General features: G+C 36.2%; 2 protein-coding genes across 2 annotated transcripts; one reads left to right on the forward strand and one right to left on the reverse strand.

Annotated features, from left to right (window-relative positions):
• The first annotated feature begins 5,334 nt into the window (after positions 1–5,334).
• Positions 5,335–7,742, forward strand: LOC133801349 (tetrahydroberberine oxidase-like). Its single transcript, XM_062239532.1, has one exon. It carries the CDS (start codon positions 5,813–5,815, stop codon positions 7,487–7,489), a length of 1,677 nt encoding a protein of 558 aa, XP_062095516.1. The 5' UTR covers positions 5,335–5,812; the 3' UTR covers positions 7,490–7,742.
• A 5,886-nt stretch (positions 7,743–13,628) lies between these two features.
• LOC133799577 (uncharacterized) lies at positions 13,629–18,903 on the reverse strand. Its single transcript, XM_062237579.1, has 4 exons — positions 18,610–18,903; positions 15,191–15,343; positions 14,245–15,066; positions 13,629–13,943 (listed from the first exon to the last, which is right to left on the reverse strand). Exons 1-4 carry the CDS (start codon positions 18,901–18,903, stop codon positions 13,629–13,631), a joined length of 1,584 nt encoding a protein of 527 aa, XP_062093563.1.
• Between the last annotated feature and the right edge of the window lie 3,632 nt (positions 18,904–22,535).

Raw genomic sequence — 22,535 nt, forward strand, 5'->3', positions numbered from 1 at the left:
TATATCCAATTAATTTTGAGATCTATATAATAATTCAAACTTATAAATAAGTAGACACACACAAAAATTATAAATATATATATATATAATAGATGCGAGAATTAAACTATCAGTATAGGTATTCATATAGTCAAGGAGCAAACAACTTCTTGTTAGATAGTACTATTTCATAAAATGTTATTCATCCAGTACATAGATGTATTTCAAAACAGTAGCAAACTACACCAAAATCAGCAACAAAATAGACCATAAATCTACCAAATTAATCCATTCAACTTAGTTAACAAAATACACCAAAAATCTGTCACAAAATACACCAAAAAAACCAGTAGCACAATACAGAAAATATACCATTAAAACAATAGCAAAATATACCATTAAAACTCTGGATCACAAGATCATGTTCCAATCTTTGACAAACCTCAGTTAGTCTCCATTGCACAATAGCAAACTAAATTTGTAACAAAATTTTAATAATTTTACTATTTAATTTTGTTATAACTTTGTAATATAATTCGGCACTTACTAAGTTTGGGGTCTCAACTTCCCTTAATTTTTTCTTTGTATTTTACATTTGTAAACAAAATAGATATTAACATAAAATTTTATGAAAAATTGTTAAAAAAAAGTCTCATTTTTTTTTAAATGCAATTAGTCCCTTAAGAAAAACTTTTAGCTCCATCAATTATTATTAATTACCATGCATATCTTATGAAAAAAGAATTGAAAAATAATTTGTTTATTTGCCAAAACTTCGTGATAGCATTGATTTTATTATTATTATTATTATTAAGAAATGATAGAGTTGTATTATAATGTATTTCTCTTTTTTCTCATATATTTGACTCAAGTCAAAGCCACAAATCCCATCTATCTTTCTCTATTTTGACAATATGATAATACAATTTTTACTTTCTATTGATCCAACTTTATGGATGTCAATAATACACCTAGCTGACAATAAAAATAAAATAAAATAATAACTAAAAAAAAAACAATGCACACATCATCATCATCATTTGACTTTTAACAATCAAATCAAAGTGAAAATGCATAATTAAGCTACACAAATTGCATTCAAATCAAATAGTTTTGACTAAATTAATCATCTTTTAAGATATCCTTTTAATCATAATCCACCTCTTAATCTCTAATTTCGTTAAAACTTTAATGCCGGCTTATTATTTATTATGATGTTATTGTTCAAGTGGGAAGGAGCTTAAGTGATAAGACATCAGTACTCCTTAATTACTTGATTAATTAAGAAAGAAACATCACTAATTTGAATCCTATCTTGGATGTATAGTGGGTTTCAACTAAATTTTTTTAGCCTATTCTAGTAATTAAAAATTGATCTGAGATCTAAGTATGTATTTAAAATTCTATAATCAACTTAATTATTAATTAGACCATCAAATGTTAAATATCTGGATCACAAATTTATCCTTGTGGCAATCATCTTTTTCATATTTCCACACAAAACTAAGTACAAAAAAATCTATAGAAAATCGGACAGCATATCCCCTAATTTACTAGCCTAGCCATCTGTCACAATCAACACCAACATGTCTAACAAATCAAACAACACACATATTTTCATCCATATATCACCGCAGTACACAAAATTCTCATAACCTACTTCACTAAGACATGCAAGTTCTCAATCTCCCATTATCATCGTAGCACATAGAATTCCCATAACCTACTTCACTACAGATGAATATCTAAGATATTCAAACTCCACTAAAGTGTAATACTAAAACAATTAGAGAATAAACACATATACATTCCTTCATTTGATCAAAAGGAAAACATAATTACCAAATCAATTGAACAAGAATACATGAACAAGCTTTCCTTGGTTCTGCTGTTTAGGCGCAATAGCAAGTAATCTTCTTAAATTTACTTATGTGTTGCTAGTTCCCATATTTCAAAAACTTACAAAAGCAAAACTCAATTTTAAGCCCAAAAATATCAATCAATTCAGATTTGACCACATGAAAAATAATATTGCTTGTTGCAATTTTGAACAAAAGCAACGAAATCTTCCTTTCTCACAGAATCATTACTTTCAAGCATTAACCAAGAAGATCCACGAAAGAACATTACATCATTTTATACAATTTTCTGTTTTTGTTTACAATTATTGCCTTGAACCTGTTTTAGCGTGAGTTTCTCCTCCAAATCAACTGAGGCTTGTGACGGAAGAGGAGGCTAGCAATGGATCTCACTGCCCTCGGCGACGGACTAGTGTAAACTCTTGACAATTAAGAGTTGGAAAATCAAATTACGAACCCTAATTTGAACACCTAATCAAAAATATATTGAAGGTGAGACAAAAAATTATTTTATAATTCTTAAAAAATTAGCAATAAATAGAATAATATTCATGAATGTTTTCCTCTAATCTTTTCCATATTCCATGGATCCTATCTACTTTTTCTCAAGTATTTACTCTTTGATCCTTTTTCATCAACCCAATAATGAAAGTTGTAGTTAGAAATATCTACAAGTATGTGTTTTGATGACAACTTTTTCTTTTGCTAGCTAGCACTTTCATTTTTTTTTTTTTTTTTTGCTAACTAGTGCCATATTTCAATGAGAAAAAAAGAATAAAAAGATATTCTTCATTTTTTAACTAGTGTCATATTTCAATGGGAAAACAAAACTAAAATCATATCATATATTATTATAATTAAATCAACCACAATAAAATAACTAAAAATATACTAATTCTCAACCCCATTCTTATAAGTAAATTTAAAAGGTAATCAAGAAAGTACCTATAAGTTAACTCACAAGCTCATGCCACAAAAATTAAATATCATTTAATTTAAACAAGCTTCAATTATGTCAAATGAACCCAATAACCATCTCATTATATTTAGAAGCATTATACAATTATACATATATATATATATATATACTAACACTATCAAATGAACTCAAACATACCTCATATTCAATAAAAAAAGAAAAAAAACTATATTGCCATATTAAATATAGAATAACATACATATATATTTATATAAGATAAAGTATTTATTTATCAAAGAAATGAAAAAAAAAAACCCGCTATGCCCGCAAACCTCTCAGCGTGAACCCAGAACCCGCACCGCCACCGAGACACACGCTGCGTCCGAGAACCCCACACTGCCACCGCGAGCTGAGGTTCTGGAGCAGAGGAGACCATCGTCACCTACCGTGGAGCCTGCATCCAAGGAAACCCGCTACCGTGGTACGCGCGCCTGCCGTGGAGACCGTCCCCGCCATGGCTACCCAGCCACCGTCGCTGCCCTGCCGTCGTCGCCCCTCTTCTCTCCAGCAGCCGACCCTCTTCTCTCCTCTTCTTTGTGTGTGTGCTAGAAATGTTCTATGTGGAACCCTAACTATAAAAATCCCCAATTTCGAAAATGTTAAGTGTATTCTTCAAATTTTACTTAAAAGTTTTTAGGACTCACTTTGGGAGTCCTACACCCAAAATCAGTCCTTAAAAGTCAGCACTCTTCAATTTTTTATTCTGATTTTTTTAGGACTCAAATATGTTGTTAGGACTCTCATTGCGAGTCCTAAAATGTGATTTTTAAGGACTCTCAATGAGAGTCCTAAAAACTCCAGAGACATTTTTTAGGACTTACATTTAGATGTGTGTCCTGAAAAGGTGTCCCGTAAATTCAGGACTTACATTTTTTAGGACTTACATTTAGACATTTAAGAATATAAAATTCAGTGTTATTGATATGTTTATGAAGTTTTAGACAAAATTGTTTAAAGCAATTTTGGCATAGCTTTTGCATACAGAATGCCAGTCCTTTTTACAGTCCATTCCCTTAAAATTTATAGGGAAAACTGGTGGACAGTATTGGGTAACCGTAATATAAATGGTACCGTACAATATTGGGTAAATTCCAAAGTTAATAGATATTTAAATATCCTAATAAAGAGTACTGACGTTTTTACGTCAATTTATAAACGTATATAACGATCGTATGCAGTTATTGTGTATAACGCCAGATGCTAATCTCGAGCTGGACATGAATAAAACAGGGTGGTTTGTCTTAAATAATGTCCGGGCCTGATTCAGGCGATCTGAATGTTGAGTGACTCAATCTCCATTAGTTGCCCCTCTAACAATCTAGAAGATCCTAGAATGTTCTGGACTCGGTGACACGACCTAGAACACTTAGGTCCGAAGTTAAGAAAACATTTACGATGTCTTGCTTCTGTTTATTTCGCGCCAACTGTACTCTGAGCTAGATGATTGAGCTCGTATTTTTAAAGTACAACATATATATAAAGCAAGTAGAAAATGAGTTTCTTTTATTTCAGTATATAAAATGTGTTTTCCACTTTGGTTTTCCAAAAGCTTTTACTTTTTCTAGATAGACTTCGGTTGTTGCGACAATAAAATTTTTTCCTCCTTAAAAAATGAAGTAGTAACCCCTTTTTGCGGTAGTGCGTTAGAGGCTACTTCTTCTTTAATTGTTAGTTAATTTCAGTTTCCTCTTACGTGTATGAATAGCCTTATCTTGGTTGGTTGTAATACTCATTCAGTTCATGCAATACAATCTCAGTAAAAGTTTTCATATATTCCCTCTTTGTTTTTGTTTTCTCAAAGCATTCTGTGCTTTCCTAAACCATTTCTTAAAAAAATGAAACGTAAATAAAAAAAAAAAAAACAAAGAAGGTAGATCCAATCTCAGACGCTCTTTTTTATATTCAAGAATGATTTAGTTTTTTTTTTTGTGAGCTTCTGTTTATGCTCTTTGTAGCTTTTGGGTGGCCTGTTTAGCCAGTTGTGATTCTCTGTGACGTTTGGAGTTAGTATAGTTTGTTGCTTTGCATTTGGATGTAGCTCTATTTATGATTTTTAATAGATTCTAATGTGCTCCCTTTCTTTAAAACGAGTCCTTTTCTTTAAATAAGAAAAAAAGCAAAAGACTCAGATTCTCAAATGCTTAACTAGACTTTACACAAAACAGAGTCCATTTAACTTTCTTTATATAAATATATATATTTATTTCAAAGCACCAATTCATACCTGTATTTGACAAATATAATAATATATATAATCGTTCAATTGTTATAGAATTGGACAACCATATCTCTTTGTTATCTTGAAAAAACCTAAAAAAATAAAAAGTAAAATCGTAGTATGAAAACTTCGGAAAACATATAAAGAACAAACTAATTATACATCAATATAAGATATTTAAGAAGCTAAAATTCGAAAAAGTCTTGAAAATTTATTCCCGGTATAAATAATAATATACATATAATATAATGAGACTTATACACCATAATTTTTTATTTTATTTTTCAGCTTCAATTAATTACAGGGAAGAAGCTGAACTTTAATTAGTTGCGTAATGGACCATTTTTTGGGAATAGTTTGAGGAGAAGCTGCTGTGTGGGAGGGGACCCATGAGGTTTAGTTCTTTATGAGTGGCCATGGTTTCAGACCTGGTAGGGGGAGTTTTGGGGAAGAGAGAAGTGTAGTTTTGTGATGATGAAGATGTTAAGCTGAGAGATTGCCATGGTGTAGTTTTGCTTTTGATGTTTTATTATTGATTTTCCTGTTTGTAGGTCGGAGAAATGGTCAGCATTCCTTGACAGAGGATCTGCCTGTATGGGACACTGCTTATTTTATGCTTTTATTTGAAATTAATGGTCCTGCTAGTATATTATATATTATTGTTCAATGTGAGCCACTAATATTTTTCTTCTCAAAACCCCCAAAAGAACTAAATCACTACAAATAAGACATCTCCATTTCACTCCCATGTACAGCTAAATCTTACAAACTAAAATCATGAAGTACTCTTTCTACTATTGCATTTTCTCTTACATTTTCATTTTACTTTTCTCATTTTCGTGTGCATTATTGGCTTCAGCTCCCACTCCAGAAAACTTTCTTCGTTGCCTTTCTCAACATTACTCGAACACTTCCTCCATTTCCAAACTGGTTTACACCCCCAATGACCCATCGTACTTCTCCTGCTTGAATTTCTCCATACAAAACCCTCGCTTCTCTTCCCATTTCACTCCAAAACCCCAAGTTATCATAACACCATTCCATGTCTCCCATGTCCAAGGAGCCGTGTACTGCTCCAGAAAACATAAAATGCAGTTTATTGTCCGAAGTGGAGCCCATGATTACGAGGGTCTGTCCTACACGTCCGAAGTCCCATTTGTTATACTCGATCTCAACAACCTCCGGTCAATCAATATAGACGTAGAAAACAGCACTGCCTGGTGTGAATCAGGTGCCACAGTTGGCGAAGTTTACTATAATATTGCGAAAAAGAGTAGTAATCTTGGCTTTCCGGCTGGTATTTGCCCTACCGTTGGGGTTGGTGGTCACTTCAGTGGAGGAGGCTATGGAACTATTCTCAGAAAATATGGACTTGCGGCTGATAATATTATAGATGCTGAACTAGTCGACGTTGACGGAAGAATTCTAGATAGAAAATCTATGGGAGAAGATCTGTTTTGGGCTATTCGTGGCGGCGGAGGAGCAAGCTTTGGCGTAGTTGTCTCATGGAAGATTAAGCTAGTTCAAGTTCCATCAATCGTGACTGTCTTCAATGTCCAACGGTTCTTGGCACAAGATGGTACCGAGCTCGTTCACCGATGGCAAGAGGTAGCCCATAAATTTCATGAAGATCTATTTGTCAGACTCGTCTTGCAAGCTATTTCATTAGATGGTGGGAAGAAAACAATACAAGTTACATTCAATTCCATGTTTCTTGGTGATGTGGATTCGCTACTCATGTTGATGCAAAAGAGCTTTCCTGAATTGGGTTTGGTGAGAGAAGATTGCATTCAAATGAGTTGGATTGAATCTACTCTATTTTTCAATGGTTTCCCAAGTGGGCAATCCCTTGAGGTTTTGCTCGATAGGGTGACTGAAACTAGGTCGTCTAAAGCGAAATCAGATTATGTTAAGGAGCCTATTCCAGTGGAGGGTTTGGAAGGGATATGGGAAAGGTTGTTTGAAGAAGAGGTTGGAAGGGGTATGTTGATTATGACTCCTTATGGTGGAAAAATGGATGAGATTTCGGAATCTAAAATCCCGTTTCCACACAGAAAAGGTAACATTTATCAGATTCAATACTTGATATTTTGGGATGCAAAAGAAAATGTTACTGAATCCCAAAAGCATATAAGTTGGATAAGGAGGCTTTATAGCTATATGACTCCTTATGTGTCGAAATCCCCTAGAGAAGCATATTTCAATTATAGAGATCTTGATATTGGAACAAATAACATCAAGGGAAGAACAAGCTACGCTGAAGCAGGCATTTGGGGTACAAAATATTTCAAAAACAACTTGAATAAGTTGGTTCAAGTCAAGACCACGGTCGATCCAACTAATTTCTTTCAGAACCAACAAAGTATTCCACCATATGACTACGTGGAAGAACAGTTGTCATTAAAAATCTATAAATATGGATACGTATACCCCCAGCTACTCCTATCCCATTGAATTTATTTTTAAGAAATAAGGTTAAATAGACGCGTAAGTGGTGGACATATAATCTCAAACAGCCTGTCAGATTATAATACTTATATTTTATGTATAATTGTTTGTTGGCTATGGGATACCTTCTTATCTTTTAATTTTTTTATTCTTTTTGAGAATGAAATCTTTTAATGTGCTAGGTTAAGAAGATATAGTGACGATGACTTGACACATTTGACAATACGTATTGGGTACCTTCCTTATCGTACTCTTTTTGCATTTATTTCATCTGCCAGTCGAAGAATTAAATTTGTTTGTTATTGAATAAATAAATATGTCAAAAAAACTGGAGGGCAAGAAAATATATTAAGCCACACTTGGGAACAGAAACCATCCAAGAGCACACGAGGTTACAAACTAAAAACAGAACACACTGTAAATTAACGAAAATGCTAATCAAGCAGCAAGAAGCCAAAACACTAAGCTTTAACTAAGCTTGTATGACAAACGTTTTATGGTGGAAATTGTTCATTCTATTTATTTTTTAATTATTTATGTAGAGGCTTGTATGAAAAACTTTTTAGGATAATTGAAATTGCTCATTCGTATGAGTTAAATCTTAAGATTGGCTACCTTGTCAATCCATATATTTTTCCAATTCAATATTTTATTATTAGTGGTGATATTCGAAAATATATATGATACTGTTCACCACGATTTTGGCCAACGACAAGTAGACGTCAAAACTGCAATTAACCTTTAAAAGAAAAAACGACACCAATAGTTTTATAGTGGTTTAGCCTCAATTTATCGGTAATAGCCTAATCCACTTGAAGTTGTGATATATTTAGCCTACACTTAAAATCAGATGAACTTGAGCCAACTGAGTTTCTTAAGTGCAAGTAGAAAAATATAGAGTTTCTCTCTCTAGAGAATACATGTTTTATCTCTCTAATCTCTCAGAAAATGCCCCAAGAATACCCCAAGTAACAATCCCCAAAATCTCAAAACAAGAGAGTTTTTTTTAGTCTAAAAAGATCAGCCCCTCAAAATGATGTCGTGAGCCATTTATTTTTAGGCTCATGGATCGTACATAAATATCTCCCTTTTAGTGGGTCTTTGGTTCTTTCAACAGACTTTAATTAATAAAATATAAATAAATATAATATTACAACAATATGGCTATTATTCCGGGATATCTGAGAGATTCCCGCGCAGGTATGACCGATTCTTGTTGATGCCGTTACTGGGATCTTTTGCGTAGCCCTGCTTTGTTTAGTCGGTCCACATCACACCTAGGAGGATAGCTGAAGGGCCAAAGCACTCCACTAGTCGGCCAAACACCTGACTGGGCGGACAAGCACATGTCTGGTTGGCCAAGGACATGATTGGTCGGACAAGCACCTGACTAGTCGGACAAGCACCTGACTGGGCGGACAAGCACATGTTTGGTCGGCCAAGGACATGACTGGGCGGACAAGCACATGACTGGTCGGCCAAGGTCATGACTGGTCGGTCATGACACTTCTCTAGTCTAACATGACACATCTCTGGTCTAACATGGCACATCTCTAGTCTAGCATGACACTTCTCTGGTCTAACATGGCACATCTCTGGTCTAGCATGCCACATCTCTTCACCGGTCAGACAGAGATTCTATCAGATCGGTCAAATCACCTTATCACAACTCCGAAGAGCCAACAGATTTATTGCCTATTAATGTGCCATTTACTGACCATGCATTGCCACTTCTCACTTCTAATTGCCACGTCATCGAACTGAAATTTTGAGGATAACAAATATGATTTGTGTATTGTGCTAATTTGAGAAAGTATGAATTATATATTAAACAAATTATCTGTAGACAAGTTTCCATATTTATATATGGTAAATATGACTATAATGGCATGTTTAATACAGAATTAAATATCGATTAGATTTCTTGGTCTTAATTGAATTACTTTGATTATCTTGAAATATCTCTGTGCCCAAGAAAGTTCAAATCCGAAATGAACTTGGTTTAGAGTTAAGTTCAAGCTCGTTCATTTATGAAGTTACAGAATGATCTTCTATTACATCTGGATTTCTCTACAATGAATGTAATTGAGAGTTATTTTTGGAAACTCTCTAATAGGATATGATTGAGATCAAAATGAAGATTGGCTTGCCTTAGGGTTTCTTAAACTCTATAAATATCATACTTAAATAGCAACTAATCTTGACTTTCCCCATTCTAATGTTTCATATATTGAAGAGTCTTTTTTATGTAAAGAGTAGTTTTCGTTCCACCACATCTTTGTTTGTCTGTTTGGCTTTGTGTTGTTTATTCTTGAACAGTAAAAAAAACTTGTGAAAGTGACATACAATCTTCAGGAGTAGATTTCCATAAGTCTCATGTCACGACCGGAGTCTTAGGCCATGACAGATTTGTAATATCCATAACTTGGGTAGTCAAAGGTCAAACTTTGACCCTTGTTGGAAAATAGTCTTTATAAATGATCATTTAATTTATATATAATAGTACTATAATTATAAGTTAAAATAATATAATAACTCCCATAATTATATATAAAAATATTAGTGATAAAAGCATGATCATTTATCATTATACATAGAATAATAATATTCTCACTCTTATGTAATCACCAAACAATTGAATTTATTAAGTCAGAAACACCCAAAATAATACTTAGCATCCACTACTTCTAATTCTTAACTATTACATAGCTAATTTAGATATACAGACCATTAGGTTACAAATTAAATACATATATAATATTCAAGAGATAGGACTATGACACCAATCACATTGACTTCGTCAATAATTCATCTTTTCCACATCTTCGTCAATAATAGAGAGAAACCACAAATAATCATAAGAGCATAGTTACAAGGGCACATCACACCTTCCACTAGATCCCTAATTCCCGTTACCCACCATAGAAAAACTGACATCCTAAATTGGGTAGCCGGACCTGATAACCACCACAAGGGGAGGCTCAGAACACTTCCAATATACAGATAATAGGTCTTTACACCTACAGGTGAGTGGACACTTGATCTACCTATGATGACACAGAGACTAGGCCATGAAACAACAACATGTACAAATCATGATCACTAAGGCTCTCATCGGTATAACCAAATGCAGGTACACATGAAAAGAAAGAAACATATTCCCTTTATATTTTTAGAAAATTGGGCAGCATAACAACTGCAATTGAATAAAACCCAAAAATCATAACCTGCATAAATAAGTGAACGAAAATATATTTGGCATTCGATGCCCACAAAACAGATCAGAAAACATGCAGATTAAGTTTTCAATTTTACAAATATTTTATAAATATCAAAATTGGAATATGTTTAATGCAATTCCATACAAGTAAAATAAGTCCAATAGTCAAGTTGAGTCCCTACCTCCTTAGAATTTTCAATTTGAGCCTAAAGCGACGCTCCTAAACTTAACAATGATCCTAGAGTGATTTAGTCTGATCTTTATATCACGTTTTTCTCACGTGCACCAAATGAGCAAACGATTATCATCATTGCATTCCTTATTCAAAATCGTGTCCAATGACATATAATATGACCATATTTAAAATTTCAAGTTTCGGAACCTCACCCAAGCAGTGCACAGTAGCAGTTGGTGGCGGCAGTGAGCGGTGTACTGGAAACGTCAACTAATTTATGCATGGCATATATCAAAACGATCCCCTCAATGAGTACATCACGGAAGTACAACTCCTTTGCCCAAATGACCTCCGATGTCGCCGGAAAATGCTTCCAAAGGGCGGAGACACCCAAATTCTTACCGGAGAAAAACGGCGAGTTGATCGAAATGGCTTAGTGGGTTTTGTTCCTCTCTCTGCGCTGGGTACCAACCACTCGTCGAGGGGTGGTCGGAGTTGGCCGGAAACACAGTCAAAGGTGACGGACCAAAACTTTGACTGACTATTTCGAACAATTGACGACAAGTTGGGCAGCGCCTCTTGGGGGTTGAGGTCACCAGAGCAAGGGAAATCCAATGAGTCGTCGCGCGTCAAAAATGTTGGCCGTTGGAGGTTGGGTCTTTGTGATGGTGGTGCTGTCGTGGAGAGAATAAAAGAAAAGAAAGAAGAAAAAAAAACGAGAAAGGGAAGAAAGAGAGAGTAGTCGAGGCAAGGGGAAGAAAGAAAAAGAGTTTAAACTTATCTTATTTACTTGGTGGGTCACACCTTTTTTTTATACATATAATAAATATTTAATATATATATATATAAAAAAAAACAAGTCTTTACATTCTTCCCTCCTTAGAGAAATTTCGTCCCGAAATTTTCAAAGTACAACCTCAAGCTGAAAATTAAACAAATGAGGATACTTCTCACACATCTCCGACTCTAACTTCCAAGTAACCTTGTCTCCTCCATGGTTCCCCCATAAGACCTTAACTCCTGGAATATCCCTGTTCCTTAGCATCTTTAACTATCTCGCTAGGATTCTAATAGGTTGTTCTTCATATGTCACGTCCTTCGGAAGAGGGATAGCCTCTTACTCAATGATGTGTGATGGGTCTGGAGTATACTTCCTCAGCATCGATACATGGAACACATTGTGAACATGCCCCAACTATGCTAGTAAGTTCAATCGATAAGCAACCTCCCCAACCCTCTCGATAACCTTCACTCCCAGAAGACCAGTATATACCTCGGGGCTAGCTTACCCTTCACTCCAAATCTTATCACACCACACATAGGAGTAACTTTCAAGAAGACATAGTCACTAACCTCAAACTCAACTTATCGTTGATGGAGATCGGCATAACTCTTTTGACGACTTTGAACAACCTTAAGTTTCTCTTGGAAAAATACTTTGCTTTTCTCATTAGTACCTGCAATAATTCAAGGTCTAACTGTGACATGCTTATCTGGTTCTGCCCAACACAGAGGTGATCTTCATGGTCTCCCATATAATGCCTCATAAGGAGCCATGCCTATACTGGTCTGGTAGCTATTATTATAAGTGAATTCCACCAATGACAAGTGTTCTCCCCAGTTACCTCCAAAATCCAAAATATAAGAACGAAGTATGTCCTCCAAGGTTTGGATGGTCCACTCAGACTGTCCATCTGTCTGAGGGTAGTGAGCGGTGCTCAAGTTAAGTTCAGTTCCTAAAGCCTTTTGCAATTCTCGCCAAAATCTTGATGTAAATCGAGGATCTCTATCATAAACAATGTTGGAAGGCAACCCATGCAGTCGAAGTATATTACTCACATAAAGTCAAGCTAGTCTAGAAACCTTATAATCCTTCATAACTGGAATGAAATGAAGAGATTTGGTCAAACAATCGACAATCACCCGGACAGTGTCATGCTTTAATAGTGTTAATGGTAATCTTGTCACAAAGTCCGTCGTGATCTTATCCCACTTCTATTCTGGTATGGGTAAAGGTTGAAGCAACACTGAAGGTCTCTAGTGCTCAGCCTTAACCTGCTGACAAACAATACACTTAGCTACAAAGGTAGTCATATCTCTCTTCATACCTTCCCACCAGAATTGTCTTTTCATGTCTTGGTACATCTTTGTACTTCCAGGATGTACAGTAAATTGAGACCTAGGAGCCTCGATCATAACAGACTCTAAGATCAAGGATATTTGCAACTACCAATCTTCCCTTATGGTATAAGAATCCTTCGGCATTTACTGTCCATCCATCTAACTGATCACCGTTTTATATTCGATTCCAGATAAGTCTCAATTTCTCATATTGCCACCGACATTGCTTAACTTGCTGCAGTAGCACTGGTGTAACCATTACGTTTGAAACACAAACAATTTATTTTCCTTCATAGTACTATAATTCATAATCACCCATCGTGATCGTTCTTTTCCAATCCTCAAGAGTCAAACAAGCCAAAGTGCCGTGAGGTTTTCTACCTAATGCATCAGCGACCACATTTGTTTTTCCAGGATAATATTGCAAAATGAAATCATAATCTTCCATGTACTCAACCCATCTTATTTGCCTCAAATTCAAGCCTCTTTCAGTAAAGAGATACTTTAAACTCTTATGTTCATAATATAATTCAAACTTTTCCCCATATAATTAACATCTCCAAATTTTCAAGGAAAAATAACTGCTGGAAGTTCCAAGTCATGTGTGGGGTAGTTCTTCTCATGTGTCTTCAATTGGCATGAATCATAGGCAAAAACTTGCCATTTTGCAAAATAACTCCTCCTAAACTAGTACCACAAGCATCAGTGAATACCATATACGATTCATCACTATTAGGCACAGTGAGAACAGGCGTCGTAGTCAATCTTTGCTTAAGTTCTTTGAAAGCTTCTTCACAACTGTCATCCCACACAAACTTTAAATCCTTTCTTGTTAGCTTTGTCAAAGGCATAGCAATTTCAGAAAAATTCTCCACAAAGAGACGATAGTAACCTTCTAACCCAAGGAAACTTAGAATCTCAGTAACGTTCTTTGGTATTTCCCACTGCAAGATAGAATCTATCTTCGCATGAATCCACAGTAATATCCTCTTGATATTTTACATTCCCTAAGAATTTGACCTCTGTCATCCAGAAGTCACATTTTTCTTTCTTAGCATATAATTGATGGTCCCTCAAAGTTTGCAACACAATTGTTAAATGTTTTGTATGGTCCTCAGGTGTCTTGGAATACACCAAAATGTAATCAATAAAAACAAGCACAACCTTATCCAATTACGTTCTAAATATTCTATTGATAAGGTCCATAAATGTTGCAAATGCATTCGTCAATCCAAATTGCATCACCAAAAATTCAAGTTGTCCATAACGCGTTCTGAAAGTAGTTTTAGGAATATCCTCTTCCTTAATCCTCAATTGATGATAGCTTGACCTTAAGTCAATCTTGGAAAAACAAGTTGAACATATGAGCTTATCAAATAACTCATATATCCTTGGCAATGGATACTTGTTCTTAACTTTCATTTGATTCAATTTCCGATAATCGACGCACAGTCGCAATGATCCATCAGCATTCTTGGCATACAAAACTGGAGCTCCCCATGTAGTAGTACTATTCCTAATATAACATTTATCCATTAGCTCACCCAATTGGTCTTTCCATTCAGCAATCTCTAGAGGTTCCATGCGATAAGGTGCAATAGAAATTGGTTGAGTCCCGGGAATCAAATCAATGTAAAACTCAATCTGTCTATCAGGTGGTAGTCCTGGCAAATCCTCCGGAAACACATCTAGAAAGCCATTAACCACTGATATCCAAGGAAACTTGTCTAGAGACCTAGACTCATCCTCAATTGCAAACAGAATCCCGTAACACTCTAAGTTTCTTTCCCCACCTATACACGCCTTAAGGATATGATTCTGTCTTACTGCATTCATGTTGGCTCGATATACAACGAAATCTCCACTTAGAGTTAAAAGATTCACCATTTTACGTGAGAAATCAACAATTATTTGGTACTTAGACAACCAATCCATGCCAAGAATCACATCAAATTGTCCCATAGGTAACACTATTAGGTTTCCTAATAACTTATGCCCTTCGAACACAATACAAAGCGATTTACAGATGGTTGATACTTTACCATGCCCTCCCATAGGTACACTCAACTGCAACATAGGACTAAAAGTTTCCCAACTTAAACCCAACATGCTAGCAAACATTAATGATATACAAGAATGTGGTGCACCAGTATCAAATAATACATGAGCCCTAAGAGTGTGAGATAAGAACCATACCATCCACAACTCCCTGGCATGTTCCTCCTTGCACATCATCACCACCAATAGCAGAGTGTTGACCAGAGGATTTTTCCTTTGCTGTCCCTTTTCCTTGACCAGGATGGCTTATGCTTGCACTAGAACCTCCTCCTTGATTGAACCATCTCTGACTTCCAGCAGAAATAGGAGTGTGAAAACTCTGTGAGTACCCCTGGTTAAATCTTGAGCCTTGGGGCTAGAACTGATGTTGATATTGGGATTGTTGCCCTGGTGTGGGTGTGAAACCATAGGATGAAGTCTTAGACTGGTTACTCTTAGGTTGCCCTCTGAAATGAGTAGACCTAGCATAACTCCCTATGGGTCCCCCATGTGATGGTTGGAACCTCTGTTGTCGTTGTGGGCAATCTTTCTTCTTATGACCCTGTTGGACACAACTGAAACACCCATACGACCCAATTTGAGTCTTTCTTGAAGATCCGCTACTATTGCTACCCCCACTAAGTTGTTGTTGTAACATCCCCAATTTGGTAATAAGGTTTAGGACCTTGATTAGCGTGCCTGGAGGGCAATAAATGAATTAACATGTTAATATATGAATTTAAATGAATATGTGATTGGAATGCACGATTAGGTGGAACAAATATGCATGTGGGCCCCGTTTGTTTGTTAGGGGTAAATTGGTAATTTTAGCCTGTTGAGGGCATAAATGTAATAATTGTGTAATATGTTTAGTACCATGTTTGAGTGGTGATATAATTGTGATGCACGTGCCGAGACAGTCCTAGGGAGCTAATTAGTTTAAAAGTCACAACGGGATTAAATACCTGGCTCGGGAGGAGCCTAGGGGTATTTTGGGAATTTTATAAATTGAGTTTGAGAATTAATGGTTAATGGTTAATGGTAATTTAGTAACTTGAGTGACCATTGGTAACCACTGAGATAGTTACTTTAGGTGAGAAAAATGGTAGATTTGTAAGAAAGGTGAAATGGCAAAAATACCCTTGAGGTTTAGTTAGGAAAGGGAATTACATGGAGGGGTGAAATAGTCTTTTGGCATGGATATAGAAACCTTCAGTTGAGGGAAATGAACATTCACGATACTTTGTGCCAAGTGTGACTGAAGTTAAGCTTTGGATGGATAGAGGAATTAAGAAGGAAAAAGAAACCTAAGAACCTAGAAGGCAAAGTGGAAGAGGAAGTGAGCTAAGTTCTTTGAGGCTAGTGAAGAGCTTAAGAGTGTAAAATCAAACTCAGGCCAAGGATTATTCAGAGGTAAGAATTTATCCCCTGTTTTGCTAAGTTTCAAGCTTGATTTTAGAAAGTGAGCATGAAAATTTAAAGATAGTTGCGGCTGGTTTGCATGGGAATTCAGCTTGATAATCAAGAGGAATTGGCTTGAAGCTGGGATTGGAGAGTGTTCAAAGTCGAATTCTTGATTAGGGTAAGAGTTCTAAGCATCTTTGAATTTTTGTTTCTGGTGTGGTTTAAGAATATTGAGGCATGGTTTACATTTTTCAAGCTTTGGTTTAAGTTTTAAAAGCTCTGGTTTAAGTTTATGAAATTTGAAACCAAAGTGTGGATTATGGGTGTGATTATGTGTTTGAGCTTGTTGTTGGTGTTTATAGGTTGTTAGATGGTTCATTTGAGGTTTTAAATTGATTTTGGGGTTTAAGTATGTGTTTGGGTTGAATTGGAAGTGTTTTGGCTGGGGGAAAATGCAGGGGAAAACCCAGAATTTTGGGTTCGCGTAGGGGCGCTGCGGCCCTGTTCCTTGGTGCCGAGGTGCAAGGATGCGTCAGGAGCAGAGGACATTCTGGGTGCCACGGCCCTCTAAGGGTGGTGCCGCGAAGCTAGGCTATTTTTAGGGCAGGGAAATTTTGCATTTTTGGGGTTTTGCCGGGGGGGGCTCGGGGGATGTTCCCGTTACATTGTTTTGGGAAATTGGAGGTCCCGAGAGTATGGGATTGGTCCTGGGGAGTGGCTTCAGATTGGTTAGTATTAAAGAGTGTTTTATATGTGTTGTGACTAGGTTTTCGGAGAGGCTCGCGGTAGAGGATCGTGCTCGTGACTTTGGTGCAGTGAGAAGCTCGGGATACAGGTAAGAAAATTGTTGTACCCATAGAGCAGGGCATGGGCCCATAGTGTTGTTGCAGGGCACGGCCCTAGATTGAATTATATGTTAGAGTGTAGCCTTAATTGAACTGTTATATTCTTGAATGTAGTTTGAGTTATGCTATATATGATTATAGTTAAATGAACGGCAAAGGAGCCGGAAACGGCAAGGGGCCGAGAACGGCGAAGGCCGAGAACAGCAGTGGGGCAGAGAGTAACATTTGGCATGCGAAATGCGTGATATTAGGGTGAGACCCCAATGGATACATGGGATATCCTTACGGTGAGGACCGAGATCCCAGACTTTGGTAATGCTTCTGGGACGGCATGGCCGTTTATGTTTAGTTTGATGGACTATCTATTTATTTGTGGATTATCTGATATAATTGTTATATAATATGCATATGTTTTGTGCTGTATGAGTTTTCTTGCTGGGCTTCGGCTCACGGGTGCTCTGTGTTGCAGGTAAGGGCAAGGAAAAAGTTAACCAGCCATGAGTAACGAGAGCGTGAGGCGGCGCGTACATGTTTGGCCTGCCCGACTGCTTTGGTTGGGGGCATTTTGAGAAATGGCTGTATTAAACTATAATTTTGTTGGTTAATTATCTGTAAACCCATTTTGAGTTGTAAACATTTTATAAACTGTATTTTGGGATCCCAAATGTTAGACACTTGAAATTTTCAATGAAATAGAGTATTTTCAAAGATTACAGCCTTGACTTTTGCTTAGTCACACTTTTGTTCTAAAAACCTCGTTTAGCAAGTTAATTTCATTCTTAAACTCACATAGTAACGACTCTAAGGTAGTAGGGCGTTACAGTTGTCCTTGGGATAACCATCGCCCTTGGTTCTTCTTGTTCATTTTCCTATCATTTCCTCTTTCTCGAGCCGGATTCTTTCTTTCAATTCCTTCTTGATGAGCCTCAATCCGTAAGGCTGCTATCACACACTCATTTAAATTTCCAAAATTCCTAGGGGCAAGTGAACCCAGTATTGAAGGGAGTAAGAGACGGAGAAACTACTCAATTAAAAGAGGTTGATCGACCGTATCAGGATAACCATAGGAAGATAGCTCTATAAACTTCATGTAGAATTCATTCACTCACATCCATCATTATCTAGTCATTCTGCGATCTCATCAATCTATCATTGATCTCAAGCAATCAAATGGTCCAATCAAGTCCTCTTATGAGATGGGTTAAAATGTTGTTCTTCGAAAACCCATCTCAAAATTTCCTCAAGTCATCCCATCAATTCCACTCATCCTACTTAAGGCTTCCTATCAATTCGGTGCGCTCCTTTCCCACTTGGGCACATTAACCTTAACACGATACTCCTTAAGTGTTCCCATAATGTTTAAACTCTTATTTATCTGCCTCGACAATCTTTCAGCAATCATGAAATCCTTTCCACCCTTAGACTTAGGCATTTGAATCTGATGGAAGATCTGGAAGTGGTGACTCTGCCGAGAAGCTGGATCCATCTGTTGGCCAGGAAGGCCTCTTAAAGCCTTAAGAATGGCGTTCATAGGGAATGCAACTGGCAGAGAGGGAACCTCATTCTCAAGGACATCATTTGCAGGCCTTCTCATTGTTGTCCTTCCTTTCAGAGGCATTTTCTTAGGTCAGTAAATCAAAAGCTAACTAGTTAGTGAGGAATGGATGTTATCTATATACATACGCCTTTATAGATCAAAATACTTTATTTTAAAATAAATTTAATCTATTTGGTGACACACTCTGAGGTATATTTAAACCCGGTGCTCTGATACCATTTTTCTGTCACGACCCGAGCCCTATGCCATGACAGATTTGTAATATCCATAACTTGGGTAGTCAAAGGTCAAACTTTGACCCTTGTTGGAAAATAGTCTTTATAAATTATCATTTAATTTATATATATATAATAGTACTATAATTATAAGTTAAAATAATAGAATAACTCCCATAATTATATATAAAAATATTAGTGATAAAAGCATGATTATTTATCATTATACATAGAACAATAATATTCCCACAATTATGTAATCACCAAACAGTTAAATTTAATAAGTCATAAACACCCAAAATAATACTTAGCATCCACCATTCCTGATTCCTAACTATTACATAGCTAATTTAGATATACAGACCATTATGTTCCAAATTAAATACATATATAATATTCAAAAGGTAGGACTATGACACCAATCACATTGACTTCGTCAATAATTCATCTTTTCCACATTGCGTCACTAGGCTCCTGGAATGGGAGAGATAGGGGGTGAGCTTATAAAGCTAAGTAGGAAAACAACGAATAACATAGGACCCAAAAGTTTAATACAACCCCTGCATGGTTAGCTTTGAAAACAAAAACATACATCATCATGTACAAACCAAAATAGAGAGAAACCACAAATAATCATAAGAGCATAGCTACAAGTGCACATCACACCGTCCACTAGATCCCTAGTTCCCATTACCCACCATAGAAAAACTGACATCCTAAACCGGGTAGCCGGACCTGATAACCACCACAAGGGGAGGCTCAGAACACTTCCTGTATACAGATGCTAGGTCTTTACAGCTACAAGAGAGTGGACACCTGATCTACCTATGATGACACAGAGACTAGGTCGTCAAACAACAACATGCACAAATCATGATCACATGGCTCTCATCGGTATAACCAAATACAAGTACACATGAAAAGAAAGAAACATATTCCCTTTTATATTTTTAGAAAATTGGGCAGCATAACAACTGCATTTGAATAAAACTCAAAAATCATAACCTGCATAAATAAGTGAACGGAAATATATTTGGCATTCGGTGCCCTCAAAACAGATCAGAAAACATGCAGATTAAGTTTTCAATTTTTCAAACATTTTATAAATATTAAAGTGGAATATGTTTAATGCAATTCAATACGAGTAAAATAAGTCCATTAGTCATGTTGAGTCCCTACCTCCTTAGAATTTTCAATCTGAGCCCAAAGCGACACTCCTAAGCTTAACGATGATCCTAGAGTGATTTAGTCTTATCTTTATATCACGTTTTTCCTACGTGCACCAAATGAGCAGACAATTATCATCATTGCATTCCTTATTCAAAATCATATCTAATGACATATAATATGACCATATTTAAAATTTCATGTTCCGGAACCTCACCTAAGTAGTGCACAGTAGCAGTTGGTGGCAGCAATGAGCGGTGTACCGCAAATGTCAACGAATATATGCATGGCAAATATCAAAACGATCCCCTCAATGAGTACATCATGGAAGTACAACTCCTTTGCCCAAATGACCTCCGATGTCGCTGGAAAATGCTTCCAAAGGGCGGAGATACCCAAAATCTCACCGGAGAAAACAGGGAGTTGATCGAAATGGCTTAGTGGGTTTTGTTCCTCTCTCCATGCTCGTTCCAAAGGTACCAACCACGCGTCGAGGGGTGGTCAGAGTTTGCAGGAAAACACAGTCAAAGTTGACGGACCAAAACTTTGACTGACTTTTCCGAACAATTGACGGCAAGTTGGGCGGCGCTGCTTGGGGGTTGATGTCACTGGAGCAAGGCAAATCCAATGAGCTGCCGCACGTTGAAAATGGTGGCTGCCGGAGGTTGGGTCTTTTTGATGGTGGTGCTGCCGTGGAGAGAAGAGAAGAAAAGAAAGAAGAAAAAAAAAAGAAAGAGAAAGGGAAGAGAGAGAGAGTAGTCGGGGGAAGGGGAAGAAAGAAAAAGAATTTAAACTTATCTTATTTAATATATATATATATATATAAAACAACTCTTTACTTCTCACTTCGGGAGGAAGCGAGCACTCATCCAAATCAGAAGGGATTTCATACTCTTGATGTTTATCAAAATCAGATTACTAAAGAGGAATACTCCAAGATTGCAACAAAGATTTAGAGGGAGATTAATCTTGTATAAGTCAAGTGCTTATATATTGTATTCTTGTGACATTACTAATTGATTTTATCTCTGGGCGTGACCTCGTGGAACAGGTTTTCCGAACCACGTAAAAAACTTCTTTTGTCACTTTACTTTTATTTTTACTTTCTGTTTGTATATTATGATACATTAACAATCTATCCTGATACATCATAATATTTGTCTGATCAAACACTACAAGAAATCTGACATTTACCTCCAATTTCACACCTACTTATATTTATTTGTAGTTAAAGATGAGTTTTGCCTGCCAATATTTAATGGTACGAACTATTTGTAGGTAAATATTGCAAAATATATAAACTATATCAAATTTATTTTTCGCTACCAATAAAATAGGTAGGTAAAGAGTTACCTACGTTATACTGGAGGAAATTTTTTCAGCTTTTGGAGCTTATTTTTCCCCAATTTTATTTTAATCTTTAAAATTTTATTAAAATTAATGATGATGTGTACAACATTATCCTAGTGTGTGACCATATATACATATTTTATAATTTAGACATCATTTTATCAATACATATTTAATATAATAAAAATATAAATAAATTTATTACTTAATATAATTATATACTTATAACCTTAAACCTAACATATCTCTCAAATCATCTCCATTCTTCCAAACACTCAGTCGCCTCTCTTCTCTCTTCTCTGAGCACTGCCTCTCTCTTCTCTTTTCTCCGAGCCCCGCCTTCACCATTAGACCATCGCTGAGAATAGCCGAGACCCTTCATCTCCATGGATGAACCTAGATGCCTTCTTCTCCATTGTTGAACTAAGATGCCTTCACCTTTTTTCTTGAACCCAGACACCTTGTTTTTGTTACTGAATCCAAATGTCATCATTTATAGTCTTGAACCCAGGCGCCTCATCTCCGATCTTGAACCCATATTGTCGTCGTTCGACCTAAGCCACCGCGTCTATGACTAAGCCTCTATCATGTGCTGTATGCGCTTTTGAACCTTTGTTCTCTATAAGCCATCTTTAATCTTGAGAACCTTTGTTCTCTGTAAGTAATTTTTTCAACTATTTATTGCTTAGAATATCTGTAGTTAGTAATATTTATTTTGGATTGAGGATTTTGTATTGTTTGGAAGCATTGAGGGTTTTGGATTGCTTGGAGAGGCTTTGAATTTTTCGGACTAGTTGATGTATTTGAGGTTTTCAGATTGAGGTATTTTTTATGATCACAATGACTAAATCCCCAATAATATGAAGGATTAGTGATGTTTCATTAATCTAAGGAATATTTTTTCCATGTTTGTGTACTGCCATGTGTTTTGGATTTTAGGTTTTCGAATTGCATAGTATA

The sequence above is a fragment of the Humulus lupulus genome, chromosome 9 (genome assembly GCF_963169125.1).
Source record: "Humulus lupulus chromosome 9, drHumLupu1.1, whole genome shotgun sequence".
Lineage (NCBI taxonomy): Eukaryota > Viridiplantae > Streptophyta > Magnoliopsida > Rosales > Cannabaceae > Humulus > Humulus lupulus.